Source organism: Nicotiana tomentosiformis, chromosome 10 (assembly GCF_000390325.3).
Source record: "Nicotiana tomentosiformis chromosome 10, ASM39032v3, whole genome shotgun sequence".
In the NCBI taxonomy this organism is placed as follows: domain Eukaryota; kingdom Viridiplantae; phylum Streptophyta; class Magnoliopsida; order Solanales; family Solanaceae; genus Nicotiana; species Nicotiana tomentosiformis.
The window spans coordinates 38,618,599-38,635,268 of record NC_090821.1 but is presented as its reverse complement, the minus strand read 5'-3'; the positions used below and the strand labels follow the sequence as shown (position 1 = coordinate 38,635,268).

The window sequence follows — 16,670 nt, the reverse complement described above, 5'->3', positions numbered from 1 at the left end:
AAGTAATGATAAAATTAGTTGCAGTTATTGTTAATAATCTTGTAAGGCGAGCCCAAATTCGAAGAGCTTAACATTCTTGCCAAAACCCTGCTTTAACTCTGAGGGGCCAAAACCCTCACCTCCGTCTGCAGTTACGCTCTTCTGCTCTCTTTACTCCGAATCAAACTGTATGTCCTCTTTTTTCCTTTTATCCTCTTACAGTAATTCTTAATAGTAAGACAAATTTTTTATTGAATTGTACTGTAATAACTGTGTTTGCGTCTCTTTTACAAGTTCATGTATGTTCTTATTTGCATTACATGTTATAATATTGCTCAAAGTTGTGATGATATACCAATTTTCTTACAAAACCTTTCTGCAGTTAAGTTATAGAGTGAGTGCGCACTCATTGTCTCTTAATTAGGGTTGAGTGAGAAAAAATGCAGCACGATGAGGTCATATGGCAAGTTATCAGACACAAGCATTGCAGCTTCATGGCCAAGTCAGATCTTTTTCTTAATTTGATTCTCACTTCGTATACCATTTGTTTCTCATCTTCTTCTTTTGCATTTTTTGACAGAATTGAGACAGGGATATTTTGTCGAAATCCATATAATGTAACTGGGATTTGCAACCGTAGCTCATGTCCTCTGGCTAATAGTCGGTACGCCACCATTCGGGATCATGATGGTACTTATGCACAGCTTATTTCTTGTCTTTCTTGAAATGATATACAAGAGGCTATAGCTTCTTCTTTTTTTTTTTCCCCCTTCATTTTTTAAATATAAGAAAATGGTTGTAATCGCGATCCTAGGGCATACAAGATGTATGAGTTAATGGTTTGGCTGGCTGCAATTGGAATTGTTTTATTTATGATCATTAATGAATAACTTGGCTGCAATAGAAAAAGGGATTTTTACCTTTCGGTTTGTGTTACTTGTACCCTTCCATTCCTAGAGAGTATTTTATACTAGTGCTAAATGCTAGGTTCTAGTTGAAAATGTTTCTTTGGTTGTGAAGTGCCTGTCCTGTTTACCCCTTTTTGTCTGGCTAATTGACTTGGGGGAATTACCATATACTTGGATTATATTGATTTATCATTTTCGTCTGGGTTTTAAGCTATGAATCATGAGGGTAATTTAACTTTTTCTTGATGGGATAAGCTAATACGGTCATCCTAAAATGTTCTGATATTCATAGTAAGTTGTCTAAAGAATCTACAGTCTGGTTTCATTGGAGGGTTCTCCAAAACTGCTTGTTTCTGGTTCTGTAGTTTTTATTAATTACTGAATTTTTGTAGGAGGAATTCGAATTTTCTTTTGGATCCTCTGAGTTGTTTTTGTGCTATGCAGGAGTGTCCTATTTGTACATGAAAACAATAGAAAGGGCTCACATGCCAAACAAACTTTGGGAAAGAGTTAAATTGCCAAGAAATTACGAAAAGGCTCTTGAAATCATTGATAAACATTTGGTAATGAAATTAACTTTTTTTTCACTTACCTTTGTATGCTTGTTGTTCTTCAAAGCAATAACTTCCCTCCTCCCTCCTTCCCTCTCTCTCAACTACCACAGAAGTACTGGCCAAAGTTTCTTGTCCACAAGGCAAAACAAAGATTAACAAAAATGACTCAGATGCGAATGAGAATGAGGAAGCTTACTTTGAAAACAAGGTTCAGACCTCCCTTCTCAGAAATTTGGTTTACAGTTAAAATTCTCTCCTAAACACTTAAATGTATATATGGTTGGTGATTTATTGTCTCAAGTTTACTTTTTAGTCTTACTCTTTTACGGTCTTGAGCATTATTATAGAGGAAATTTGAGGTGCATGCTTGAAAGTTATACATTCTTGTTTGTTTTACAATCTGGCTCTTCATCCCGTTTCACCTTCTCACACCCTGGCTTCCAGAAGAACCAATACAAACAAGTAATCTCTTGGCTTGTTAATGAGGCAAAGGATGAGATGACTGCTAGATGCGGACCAAGTAGACTTGTAGTTAGATGAACATTTAGGTGTGGTAAGCTCAAATTTTAATATTTGTTCATTCAGGAGAGAAAGAGGGTGTGCTGTTCCATAAGAGCCTCTGTTTATCACATTTTCAATAGCTATACCAATGGACTGCGATATTGGATAACATACACCCAATGTATGCCGAATCATAATTGTCCCATCTTATCCAGTTAGAATAGTTTAGCTGCAGCTTTTACCCACAATGAATGTACTAGGTTTTAATTTAGTCTCTGGCATATGCCTGCTAACCGCATCCTCTATGTAAACCCCCCTTTTCCACAATCCCCAACTACTGCCTTCGTATAGCCCCCTTCTAACCCTTTTCTTCCGTTTTTCCCAACACTGCAACTTCCTAACTGTTCTTGTGGTATCTGTGGTTCTCCTAAGCTGACATGCCTTCCCCATCCACTCGGTCACTGCATCTCCCCACTGTTATTTCTCATAAAAATCCCTCCTCCACTGTCCTAACTAGTTCATGGTCTTCACCCTTGCCCTCATTGACCCAAAAACCTGCCTCCCCTCTATCCCATAGCCCTACAACTGTTAGAATACCTCATGGTGGTGGAATTGTTTCTGGAATCAGGGTGGAGGGATTTTGCTAAATAGACATACTCTCCCCCTAATTTGGGCCCTTAACACAGGAAGCCCAAAATTGACGGGCAATGAGCTCAATTACCATTTCAGATCATAAGTCTTGTGTCAAGGATGCAATGCCATTGACTTGTATTAAGCAGATTTTTTAAATATAGGGCATAAATTGCAGAGCAAATATGGAAGTACCACGCATAGTTTTCTTGGACATAGTTATTGCTATTTGCAGGGACTCCTCTCTCATTTGACTCGAATTAGATAGTTCAAATAACCTGCCTCTATGATAGTATCTGCGGTCATTGCTGCTGCAAAGGCGTGGGCATTCTTTTATTCCTTTCCAGTCTAGATTATGTACAACATATATATATATTTTTTTTGAAGATGGCGGTGTCCTGGCCAGATTATGTAATGATACTATATTCTTCCAGTTTTAAATATAGGGCATAAATTGCAGAGCAAATATGGAAGTACCACGCATAGTTTTCTTGGAATTGCATAGTTATTGCTATTTGCAGGGACTCCTCTCATTTGACTCGAATTAGATAGTTCAAATAACCTGCCTCTATGATAGTATCTGCGGTCATTGCTGCTGCAAAGGCGTGGGCATTCTTTTATTCCTTTCCAGTCTAGATTATGTACAACATATATATATAATTTTTTTGAAGATGGCGGTGTCCTGGCCAGATTATGTAATGATACTATATTCTTCCAGTTAGTAGTTGATATGATAATGGACTTTTTAACAGCTGCACAGTTTCAAACTTCTCTAGGGGGATCAATCTCCCATGGCAATTAGGTGAGATGGTATTGGAGAATATTCCATTTTATCCTAATTCAAACTAGTACTTAGAAAGCTTGCTTTATCCCAAAAAATGTAACGGTAACAGTTGTGTTGTGCTCAAGAACAGTCATAAATTTTCCTCCCAACTTTTTCAAGATGGGACTTGTTTACTTCCATATTTTGGTATCTCCCTTTGAGGAAATAAATCTTTGCTTATGGATGTTTGACTGAAAGCATTTTCCTGCACTCGCTATATGCTCTAATTTGTTGTGTCTCCAGGGAGAAGATAATGACCACACCTAGGAAAGAAACGAAAAGAGAATCTCGCCGACAGGAAAAGGCTGAAAAAGCAGCTCTTCTCGATAAAGTAAGTTTAAGCTTGTAATTCTTTCTCTTGTTCGGGGTAGAGCATTTTTTTCCTTAATTTGGTAGGTCATCGGCTATTTCCTTTACAAGTCATGCCATTTGTACTCTGCAGAGCATTGAGAAGGAACTGCTGGAACGCCTTTCTAAAGGAGTGTATGGTGATATATACAATTATCCTGAGCGGAAGTATCTAGAGATTCTTGGTAGGAAAGCAATGCAGGTGGTTAGTGAAGAAGAAGATGAGGAGGTCTTGATCAAAACCCCTGTTATGTTGTCTCTTAAATATTCTCGTTTTTCTAGTTTCCCTTTCTTCTCTTGGTTGCTACCTCCCCCACCACCCTCCCCCTTGTTTTTGGGGGTTTGGGTGGGTTGTGCCAGCTTGGAGCCTGGGACTACCCTCCTCTGGCAGAGCCTTTCTAAGTAAATTGGTTAACTTCGGCTGATACATTTAGATGAGTCGTTTATTCATTCTGCTGTTAATGATTGAAATAAGCAGGAACATGAAGTGGAATATGTTGAAGGCTATGATGATCTTGAAGAGGAAGATGATATGGAAGATTTTGATGGTCTTGGAATTGGAGACAGTGGCTTGGATGATGATACTGGTAAAGCTCTTAATGGATGTGCTCTGCTTTGCTCATCCTATTCCCAGTGTTTCATTAGTGTAATAAATTAATGCCAACATCATCCTTTGAGTGAGGACGCAATGCACATATTTAACTCAGGCTTAAGAGTCTCCATAGGTTTTACCTAAACACCAGGAACAAACGAGTTTGCATTTGTATTCTATAATGTTTAGTTGGCATTCGGACAATATTAGGCTGAAGTTGAAAAAGAAGAGCATTTTAAGTTGAAAAGAGTACTATTTGGAACAAATTGAAGTAGAAGTTGCAAATTGCTACCAGTCACATCCTTTTGGTGTATTGGTGCTGATACATCCATTTTATCTCTGTCTGATGCATTTGTTCATGTCCATTGTGGTGAGGAAGTGTCTTTCATAGCCATAATTGTTGAACTAATTGTAAATCCGTTTGACCATGTGGCAGTTGGAATGGACGGCGAGGACGAGGATGATGATGAAGAGGCTGTTGCAGTTCATCAGAAGAGGGGTAGAAAAGATTCTGTTTTAGCTAGAAGAAGAGCAGAGAAAGATGAGCCAAGTGCAAATTCAAAGAAAAAGGCGAAAGTGCTTGTGGAGGTAAAAAAAAACATTATATGCTTTTTACACACTTCAATCTTTGTGAAAACCCACCTTTTGTCTTTATCTCCTATAGGTTGAGCATGAGGATACGGGTGAAAGACGGACAGCAGTACAATGAGAGATTGTATTCCGTAATTCTACAATTATCAAAATGCTTGCTTTAAGTGGCTGCGAAATTCAATTGGTAAGATATGTTTCTCAAAATATGCGCCAGACTTCGCTAGCTAGAATGAAATGGACATGTAAGCAAAACAATCTTATAACCTGTTTGGCCAAGGTGCAAATATCAACTTATTTGAAAAGCTTTTTCTCCAAAGTGCTTTTCTCAAAAGTACTTTTGGTGAGAAGCAGTTTGTGTTTGGCTAATTAATTTGAAAAATACTTTTGAGCAGCAATTAGTGTTTGACCAAGCTTTTAAAAACTACTTCTAAGTGTATTTTTCTCAAAAGTGCTTTTCAAAAAAGTGATTTTGGAGAAAATCTACTTTTTTCTGCTTCTCCAAAACTGGTTCTGCTTCTTCTCAAAAGCATTTTTTTTTTCTTCCAAAAGCTTGGCCAAACACTTCAATTTTGAAAAAAAAAATATTTTTTTTTCAAAAAAAGGGCTTATAGGATTGGAGAAGCTTGGCCAAACAGGCTATTACTAATTTTGATCTTGTAATAGCAAATTTTGTAGTCATAGTTCGTGTTCCAGTGGAATTGTGCATTAAGGGGTCGTTTGGTAGCTAATTACAGGGTAAGTTATTCATGTACACTAGGACTAACATAACAAATACCATGTTTGGTAGCCTTTAGTTACTTTATACAAAAATCAACATAACTAATGTCATGTTTGGTTGCTTTTCCATTGGCAGTATAAGTAATACATGGATAAGTTATACAACAAATCTATGTATTATTTATGCAAGGTAAAAGGTGGAATAACTAATACATGTATTAGTAATACATGTATTAAACAATCAAATGATCGAAAAACCCTCATTTATTTTAAATTACATATTGTATAATCAGGATAAAGTAAATATTCAACAAAAAATAATCTCTACATTACAATCCATGCATTACTAATCTTTATATAACTAATCCCTTCACAATTAAATCTTGCATAATTAATTCCTATCTAACTAATCTCTACAATACTAATACATGCATAACTCTAACCAGCAACCAAATGATTCTACCAGTATTTCTTCTCTGTGGTACTCATATTATAACGATTGTAAGATCTATTTATATCCGCTGCCACAGGTGTCAATGGTAACCACATTGTAGGATAAACCTCTGCTGTCTCGTGAGCAGATGAAAGAGAGAGAAGACGAGGTGATGTGCTACCAGTGATTTGCTTATACTGGATTTATTAAGTAGCAAGCAATCTAATTCTTTAATGTTGAAATGATACTTTTTAAAGTTTATTAACTTTTAAATATTTAGTTTCATTATAATTTCGCACTATTGTTTTGTATGCATTTTGACAAGTAGATATTACTAGTTCTACTTCTACACTAGGGCCAATTTCTGATGATATAGATAATTTGAAGCCTATAGCGTGAAAGTTACTTATGAAAACAGAAATAATTACAAATGAAGCCATACTATATTTGAATATATTTTTAACTCAGCTGTAGGATCTTGGCAACCTCAAAACTGTTTAACAACAACAACAATCCAATATAATCCCATGTGTGGGGTTTGGGGAGAATAGTGTGTACGCAGACCTTACCCCTACCTCGGAGGATAGAGAGGCTGTTTTCGAAAGACCCTCGGCACAAGAAGATGAAAAAGAGGCAATGGAACAATAACAACCACATACGTCAAGAAGACAATGCCACCAACATAAGAATCAAAAAAATAAATGGAAAAAAGCAATATCAATAATCAGAATAATGGAAGAGTACTAGGCAATCGGAGCATAAAACAATACAAACACAACAAGTACCACTAACAATCTAAAGCAAGATACTACAAACTAGCCTAACACCCTTAACAAGGAAGAAAAATGTTCAACTACCTACTATGACCCTAAAGCTCGCCCTCCAAGCCTTCCTATCTAAGGTCATGTTTTAGCTGAACTGGAGTCGCGCTATGTGCTGCCTGATCACCTCTACCCAATATTTCTTAGGTCGCCCTTTACCTCTTCTCATACCTGACAAAGCCAACCGCTCGCACCTCCTAACCGGGGCGTCAAGACTTCTCCTCCGCATGTGCCCAAACCATCTAAGCCTCGCTTCCCGCATTTTGTCATCTATAGGCGTCACCCCCACCTTAGCCCGAATATCCTCATTCCTAATTTTATCCAACCTAGTATGCCCCCACATCCACCTCAACATCCTCATTTCTGCTACTTTCATCTTCTGGATATGAGAGTTCTTGACTGGCCAACATTCTGCCCCATACAACATAGCCGGTCTAACCATCGCTCTATAAAACTTGCCTTTAAGTTCTGGTGGCACCTTTTTGTCACACAAGACGCCAGAGGCTAACCTCCATTTCATCCATCCCGCCCCTATACGGTGTGTGACATCCTCATCAATCTCCCCGTTCCCCTGGATACTAGACCCAAGATACTTAAAACTCTCTTTCTTGGGGATGACTTGTGAATTAAGCCTCACATCACTATTTGCTTCCCCCGTCATGTCACTGAACTTGCACTCCAAGTATTCTGTCTTAGTCCTGCTCAACTTGAAACCCTTAGACTCCAGGGCCTGTCTCCAAACCTCCAGCCTCTCGCCGACACCGCCTCGCGTCTCATCAAGCAAGGCTATATCATCAGCAAATAACATATACCATGACACCTCTCCTTGAATATGGTGCGTCAGAGCGTCCATTGCCAAGGCAAATAGGAAAGTATTGAGCGCTGATCCTTGGTGCAAGGTAATAAAATACCCTTAGTTTCAAATTCTCAATATGATCTAACAAGTGGATTTACAAGACATTACATGTAATTCATCTAATCACACTGGAGCTTATCAGTTCTCAGTCTTAGGGTGGTTTTTGTCAAATATTTAACAAATAAAATGAGAAGTCCAACATGAGAATTTTTGTGCTCGGCCCATTAATAGTGGGCTTGAAATTTCATTTTACTAAAGTGTCGGCAACTAAGGTAATGGCAGGTCTGAGGTGAGAAAACAAGCTTTCAGTAGAAATCAGAGCATTGGGCTTAACACCAAGGGTCATTCACTGGGAGAGCTATCCATCAACCTCTCAGAGTGTGAAATATGGGTGTTTAACGGGCGGGTTGGGACGGGTTGTATACAAAAAAAATCAGCCCGTTCGTTTAACGTTCCGGATTGTTAGTGGGCTGAATTAGCGGGCTGTACTTTTTCGGATTTTTTTGTCCGTCCGGGTTCGGACTTAGCAGGCTGGACCGGGCCGTGTAATTTTTTTTAAAGTAAATTTTATTTTTCTTATTCAATGTTATTGATACTTAAGTGTTTGCAAACTTTTAAGGTTTAGAATTAAACTTTGAAGTTTAAAGTTTTAAATTTGAAATTTGAATTTTATAATTTTAAAATTAAAATTTGAAAGTAAGTGGCTACAAAAAATTATTTAATAAAACCAATAGGCAATATGTAAGGATCAAGCTCCGAAGGCAATATGGAACATCATGCTCCCCTAGTGTAGACCAAATCAAATAATCTTTAACACATCATTATCATCCAAAGCACTGGTCCCAGATGTTGAAACTGAACTTGAAGAAATATTTACATCTACAACAGAAGAATCATCAACAATGTTAGCATAATAATTATATAATGTTTCTAAATGTTTGTATAGATCAGAAATACAAGTGTCAATATCAGGAGTTTCAGTTGGTCCAATATCCATATAAGAATATAAAGCACTGATTAATTGGTGACAAATGACCATTTTGATAGAAAGGTTTAAAATAGCATCAATTAGGTAAATAGGGGGAATTGAGTATAAATATTTTTTAAACTTATCTAGCATAGATTCAACAACAGAAATATATCCTTCTTTCTTCTTCAAATTATGTAGTAAAAGAGAAATTTCAGAAATATGAACTAAACCATTTGCAATAATAGGATAATAAGCTCCAAAAAACTTAAGTGTAGCCACATAAAATTTTTGTAAAAACTTTACAACATCTTCAATGACATCCCGAGTTCTAGATGTTAACAAACGGCTAGGATCGGTACAATGAGAATTAGCAACTTCAGTTATATGCATTCTATATTTATAACAACATTTTAAGAATAAATAAGTATAATTCCACATAGTAACTATTTCTTCAGGCATGAGTCTTGGTTTTAGTCCATAGTGTACACATTTTTTTTAAATGCATTTAATCTAGCACTTTTATTATTTTCTTGAATTACACCAACTCTTCTAACTAAAGTGATATCATCTCTAAATAATTCAAGGCCACTCTTCACAATCAAATAATAAATATGACATGCACATCTAACATGAAATATTTCAGGAAGTGGTGGGCGTAGATGTAATTTTAATATTGTAATAGCAACATTATTGTTAGAAGCATTATCAAATGACACACACAAAATTTTTTGTGCAAGATTATAAAATATAACAACTTCATGGATAGTGTTACTTATAAATGCACCAGTATGACTTTGATCTTCATCATATTTAAAAGTAATAATATGTTTTTGCATACAAAAATTATCATCTATCTAATGACATGTAACAGTCAAATAATCATTACCATGACCAGAAAAGAAAAGAAAAGAAAAGAAATTATAACGGATACCGGGTTGAACCGGATTGTAGCCCGTTAAAAACCCGTTAACGGATTAACGGGCTTAGTGGATTCCGGTGCACCGGTATCAAAAAACTATTCATTTGAAACCCACTTCCCGCCCAACTCATCCTAACCCGCCCCCTACGCTACAGTACCGGACTGAACCGGGTTGTAAACAGGTCAGCCCTGCCCGATTAATACGTATAGTGTGAAATGACATTTTTTAATTCTATCTGGTTTGTACCTGTTACTACGTAAGATTTTTCTATTACGTTAATTAATGTAATAGAAAATAGAAAACTTACATTAATGTAATAGCATTTTGGTCGTGCTTTTAAAATCAAACTTATTTTAAAAAATATTTTTTTTAAAAGTACTTTTTAGTAAAGTGTTGGCCTGTCAAGAAGTTCCATGTCCAGAAGATGAATGTAGCTGAAATGAGGATGTTGAGATGGATGTGTGGACATACCAAGAAAAACAAGATTAAGAATGAAGTTAAGTGGAGGACAACGAGTCCTGAGCCCGTTGGATCCTTCTCGAAAGTCATTCATCTTGCTCTAATCCCCAATGCGCAACCAATACGCACCACATAACCCGTGCTCCACCAGCACATGGATATCCAAAAGAAGCAACCAATCGATTCTTTTTCCTTGCATACTATATCCACAACGAGCATCAAACCTGAATCATCCCAAGACCTCTATATTCCCATAAAGTGCAGTACATCATACATCCACCGATCCCTTGATCTAAATCAACCTCGATGAAATCTTTCTCAAATCATAGCCAACCCGCAAGCACATCCTAGTCTAAGAACTAATATAACGCACGGTCGTGCAATCCGATCGTCGATAGAATACTCCCCACTTGGCTCGAAGCCATAGAACACATCACCTGTAATCCACAGTGCCCCCTTCTTCGTAGCTGCCATGGTCTCTCACTGTTAATCATCTGAATACTTCATAAACTTAGGTGACTTTAGTCATAAACACTCAAAGGACTCTGCTAAATGTATACTCGTCCTTATGACAGTCGCACAAACTTTCTCAAGCCTTCCGAAATTGTAGTATATGCATTTTACTGTATAGAAGCATCATACAAATCACACAACCTCAAATCCACCGGCTAACATCAAATCAACATCTTCCCATGACCCTTCTGCGGTCAAAATAACTAGGCAACCAATTAATCCTCCCGAGTACGTACTCACCAACCAGATACAAGAATCTGCTGCATACCACAAAGGAACAATTGAAAGATCTATCACCGCATCCGCTTCTAAGTCTAGAAAACACATCGAGATGATAATCAAGCACCCATAGTCTCTGTAGTCCATCTGCAACATCATAAGTCGTGGTGCATAGTTGGTACCGAGTGCGCAACATCACCTATGAGTGAATAGGAAGAAATTGAAGATACATGCTTCAAGCTTAAACAATGTCGCACGATAAGGAAAGAAAGAAGGGAAGTTTCCTAGATGCCCTGTAGCCTCTCGAAGATAGGTATGGATGTTATCATACCAATCTGCAGACTCTACTAGACACTTGCTCATGACTCATAAAACCTATGAACCTAGAGCTATGATACCAACTTGTCACGACTCAAAACCCCACCAAGTCGTGATGGCACCTAGTCTAACCTGATAGGTAAGCCAAATAGTATAAGTTACTACTACAATGAGAAATCATCAATGTTATAAATAAAACCGCAAAATAATCAATATAACTATCCCAAGGACTGGTAATACAAGTCATGAGCCACTATGATTTGGATTTATAAAGCTGGTAAAAGAAATAAGTACAACTTTTGTTCGAAAGTTACATAAACTGTAACGACCCGATCAGTCATTTTGTGTATTGTAGCCCCATTCCCCTGTTTATTGCTCGTTCTATGTTCACTTGTGGTTACGTGACTTGACGAGGTGGTTTATTTAGTTCCAGGGATATTTCAGAGTGAATTAAGACACTTAGTCCCAAGGTTGTAAGTTTAAGTTGAAAGAGTTGAACGAAGTTTGACTTTTGTGTAAACGACTCTAGAATAGAGTTTTGATGATTCCGATAGCTTCGTATGGTGATTTTGGACTTAAGCGTCTGTCTAGATTTGGATTTGGAGAGCCGTAGGTTGATTTGGTGTGTTTTGGCGAAAGTTGAAAAGTTGAAGGTTTGGAAGGTTGAGAGGTTGACATAGAGTTGACTTTGTTGATATTGGGTTCGGATTTTGGTTTCGAGAGTTGGAATAGGTTTGTTGTGTCATTTATGACTTGTGCGCAAAATTTGAGGTCAATCGAAATTGGTTTGATATGATTCAACATTAGTTTTAGAGGTTGGAAGTTCATTTGTTCATTAGGCTTGAATCGATGTGCGTTTTGTGGTTTTGACGTTGTTTGATATGATTCGAGGCTTCAAGCGAGTTTATTGTGTTTTAGGACTTGCTGATATGCTTGGATGGGGTCCCGGGGGCCTCGAGTGTATTTCGGGTTGAATTCGGATTAATTTTGGTCTTGGAGTGTTTCCTGAAGTTTCAGGCATCTGGTGCGTTCGCACCTGCGGTGGGAATGGCCGCAGATGCGTCACCACAAATGCGGCTTTTTGGGCGCAGATGCGGAAGGAGAAGTTTGAAGTTTTTAGCTTTTTGGTAGGTTTCGGCATCAGATGTAGAAGTTTGAAGTTTTAAAGTTCATTAGGCTTGCATCGATGTGCAATTCGTATTTTTAGCGTTGTTTGATGTGATTTAAAGAGGCTCGACTAAGTTCGTATGATGTTTTAGGACTGGTTGATATATTTGGTCGAGGTCCCGGGGGCCTCGGGTGGATTCCGGATGGTTAACGGATCAAATTTAGACTTGTGAGAATGGCTGAAGGCACCAGTTCTGGTGCAATCGCACATGCGCAAGATTGACCGCAGGTGCGAGCTCGTAAAAGAGATCCATTGGGCGCAGATGCGAGGCTGGAGGAAGTGTCCTGTGATCGCAGGTGCGACGTGAAGGCTGCAGAAGCGAAGTCGCTTATGTGGAGGAATGAACGTAGAAGCGGAAAGTCTAGGGAGGCCTGGTGATCGCAGAAGCGGAAATCTTCCGCAGAAGCGGGAGCACAAATGCGTCTGTCTCTTCACAGAAGCGCATGCGCAAGTGCGCTTAGGGTGCCATAGAAGCGAGATTTTGTGGCCTAAGTAATGGCCGCACCTGCGATGGAATTTCCGCAGGTGCGGAGCCGCAGATGCGGCTAAGGCCTCGCAGAAGCAAAATTGCTTGGCAGAAAAGGGCTAATTCCAAGTATTTAATTTCATTCTCGGTGTTTGAACCTAGAGAGCTCAGATTGAGGCGAAATTTCGAGGGTTTTCCAGAGAAAATATTTGGGTAACGATTCTTGACTTGTTTTTGATTACTGTCCACTAATCTATCAATTATTTCTTCATTTAATTAAGAATTTGGGTTGAGAAATTTGGGAAAAAAGGTGGAAGTTCTTAGACCGAAATTTTGGGAATTTAAAAGCGATTTGAGGTCGGATTTGAGAAATTTTGGTACGGGTGAACTCGATATCGAATGTGTGTTCGTATTTTGTAACTTTTACCTGATTCCGAGATGTGGGCCCGAGTCCACTTTTTGGGGCGATTTTTTGATTTTTTGCTAAAGTTATAGTTTCATTATTTAAATTAGTTTATTGTAGTTGTATTTATAGTGTGTAATTGCTTTTGGCTAGATTTGGTCCGTTCGGAGTCGAAAAATCTAGGAAAATGCATTATTATTGACTGATTGAGTTTGGTTTGAGGTAAGTGACTTGTCTAACCTTATGTGGGAGAAATCCCCTTAGGATTTGGTACTGTTGTAACAATTTGTGATATGTGAGCGCCGTGTACACGAGGTGATGAGTGTGTACACGGGCTAAATGTGAAAATTTCGGTTTTTGCTGAGTATTCTTCTTTTAAATTCCTTAACTGAGTTGCCTTAACATGTGTAACTGTCACGTTTAGCCTAGTATCGCATGTCTACGTATCTTAACTCTTACTTGAAATTTGTGCAACATGCTTAGTTGAATTATCTGTTTCCTTGATTATTGTGTTCAGTCTTTAACTGTAGGATTCCTTGCCGTAAATTCGTTGTTCCATAAGTTATGAGTTGCGTATTTACTTTTGGGACTACGAGGCGGTACCTCGGGAGTTCCCCGTTGCATATTTACTTTTGGGACTGCGAGGCGGTACCTCGGAAGCTCCCCTGTTGGGTATTTACATTTGGGACTACGAGGCGGTACCTCGGGATTGCCCCTGTTGTTTACCTCCATTTGCTGTGTTGTTACCTTTCTGTAATTTCTCATTGTTAAATTCTCCGTTGTTTCATTATATTATTATATCTTCTGCCTTGTTTTCTTTTTATTCCAGTAGGGCCCTGACCTTACCTCGTCACTACTCTACCGAGGTTAGGCTTGGCACTTACTGGGTACCGTTGTGGTGTACTCATGCTACTTTTCTGCATATCTTTTTGTGCAGATCCAGGTTCTTCCTACCAGGCCAGATACCAGTGAGATAGCCTGTACATGGAGATTTCAAGGTACATCTGCCAGCGTCCGCAGACCTTGGAGTCCCCCTCGTTCCTTATTATGTTATTTTTCCTTATTCTCTTTAGACTCTGATGTGTAGAGACACTTAGTATTTCTCTTAGAAACTTACGACTTATTTCTACCGGGTTTTGGAAGTTGTAATTATGTTGAACCACAGTTTTTATATATTTCATATGTTAAGGTTTGAGTTCAGTTTTATATTCTGTTATTCCGCAAAATTGTTAGGCTTACCTAGTTTTAGAGACTAGGTGCCGTCACGATATCCTACAGAGGGAATTTGGGTCGTGACAACAATACCTTAAAATAATATTTTAAAACTTTTTAAAAATTACATAATTACAGCTATTTTATTATAAGTATTACTTAATAGTTACCTAAAAAAATAGTGGATTAAACTACATTAATAGTGTCAACATTTTTGCTTTGTATCACCGATTACCAATGTATATAACTTAAATCATCTACCACTTCTATCTAATTTATGTGATTTTTTTTTTAATTAGTCCCAACAAGAATGACATATTTTTATATTTAGTAATAATTTAATTTTAAATTTCTTATTATATCTTTAATGAGATAATTTAAGTCAAATAAATATCTATGACTTATTTTAGACTATATATTTCAAAATTATTTTTTTCTTTCTTAAATTTTATGTGGAGTCAAATACCGTCACTAACAGCAATCTAATGGTTGAAGTTTAAAGGTGGAGGTACTCCTTGGAAAAACACATAAATTCATGAAAATGAAAGCTTTTCTTTTCCAAAGGGAAACATCTGAGTAAGTATTTTCTTGGGTTTCGCAGTTTTTTCTGTTTCTGGACAAGCAAATAAGCACTTCTGGCGGCGTATCTAATCCCTGTATCCCTTTCCTTCCCATTCTCTTTTACTTGAACCGTGTTTTCTTTACACATAAAAGAAAAAAAATATCCATGTTTGAATTTTATTTCTTAATGTTTTCCATTGGGTAATAGGAGTATATTTTTGATAATGTACACACTTCCTTAAACATTACAATAATTTACCTTATATAAATTTGAACGAGGGAAGTATCATCTTGCAACTTACTCCATCGTTTTAATTTGTTTGTCTTGATTTGACTTGATATAAAATTTAATAATGAGATAAGAGTTATGAAACTTGTGATTTTAAATATACCAAACAAATTTAATAAAGAGATAAGACTTTTGAAATTTGTGGCCTTAAATATGCCATAATATTTGTTTGGCAATAAAATTTTTAAAACTTGTGGTCCTAAATAAATTATAATATTTGTATGACTATAAACTTTTTATTAAGAAAATATTGGAATATGCCGATCTTTTTAAGACGAATTAATAAGAAAATAGTGATAATCCTTTTGAAATAGAGCGAGTAACTTCGATAATCTGTAGGATGAAAATATACTGATAAGTATAGTTCATGACCAAAGGGATAAAGCTTTATCGTATTTGTTCATGGTATGCGAGGGTATAGGTAAGTTCCATTTGTTGTTTGATTGTGTGAAGGTACCGAAGCTACAACGTTTAATTTGCTCTGATCAAATCTTTTAAAATATTACTCTGTGATTTTTTCTAAATTACATAATTGGAGGGTAACTTGTAAATATTTTTTGAACGACTTATTAGCGTAAACATTTATTGTACAATCCTGTGTTTATTAGTTAAACTCATTGTGCAATAATTACTACTTTCATTAATAGCAGATTATTAAAAATATAATACAAAAGATTAGCATTAATTAATGATTAACAAATGTGACCGTAAAATATTTATACATATAGCAGATTTCATTCAATTCAAATCAGCAAGAATCATGCGGCTTAAAAAGGCACTCCTATAATTTAATATCTTTCCCTATTTCTTCTCTCCATTCCATAAAATGTTTTATGTTTTCGTTGGAAACCAATTTATTCCATAACAGATTTTTTCCTTTCCATACATGGACCTTTTTATACAATGTAATGTAGCGAAATTATATATCTTTATATTCTAATGAAATAAAATACATATATTTCATGAAAAAATATAATGTATGTTTGTGATATATATACATTATAAATCATGTATTATTTTAGAAAATTTTATGTATATATGCATATGTTGTTTATATACGTCTTTATATTTAATAATATATCATCGATCCATTCCATAACGGATTTCTTTCTTTTCATACATGGACCTTTTTATTCAACTTAATTCGTGCAAAATTATATATCTGTATATTCTAATGAAGTAAAATACATATATTTCGTGAAAAAAATATAACGTATGTTTGTGATATATTATAAATCATGTATTTTTTAGGAAAAATCATATATATATATATATATATATATATATATATATATATATATATATATATATATATATATATATATATATATATGCATATGTTATTTATACACTTGTTTATATTTAAATAGATATTATTAATATACTATTTATATTTTGCACTAATATAATGTGCATATT

The 16,670-nt window shown here is 36.4% G+C and overlaps 2 protein-coding genes across 4 annotated transcripts; one reads left to right on the top strand and one right to left on the bottom strand.

The window, feature by feature from the left end:
- The first annotated feature begins 14 nt into the window (after nt 1-14).
- LOC104097401 (uncharacterized) lies at nt 15-6,367 on the top strand. 3 transcript variants are annotated; one of them, XM_009603957.4, is made up of 11 exons: nt 15-167; nt 362-481; nt 560-669; nt 1,332-1,450; nt 1,552-1,649; nt 3,639-3,726; nt 3,838-3,972; nt 4,222-4,330; nt 4,772-4,923; nt 5,000-5,110; nt 6,174-6,367. In XM_009603957.4, exons 2-10 carry the CDS (start codon nt 420-422, stop codon nt 5,042-5,044), a joined length of 918 nt encoding a protein of 305 aa, XP_009602252.1. In that variant the 5' UTR covers nt 15-167; nt 362-419; the 3' UTR covers nt 5,045-5,110; nt 6,174-6,367. The 3 variants fall into 3 exon arrangements, with proteins under 3 accessions (XP_009602252.1, XP_070043592.1, XP_009602253.1); XM_070187491.1 differs by lacking the exon at nt 6,174-6,367 and adding an exon at nt 5,590-6,148; XM_009603958.4 differs by having other exon boundaries at nt 43-167; nt 404-481.
- On the bottom strand, nt 6,103-7,718 carry LOC138900039 (uncharacterized). The gene is made up of 3 exons (XM_070186740.1): nt 7,069-7,718; nt 6,412-6,464; nt 6,103-6,273 (listed from the first exon to the last, which is right to left on the bottom strand). Exons 1-3 carry the CDS (start codon nt 7,703-7,705, stop codon nt 6,103-6,105), a joined length of 861 nt encoding a protein of 286 aa, XP_070042841.1. The 5' UTR covers nt 7,706-7,718.
- Nucleotides 7,719-16,670: the final 8,952 nt, after the last annotated feature.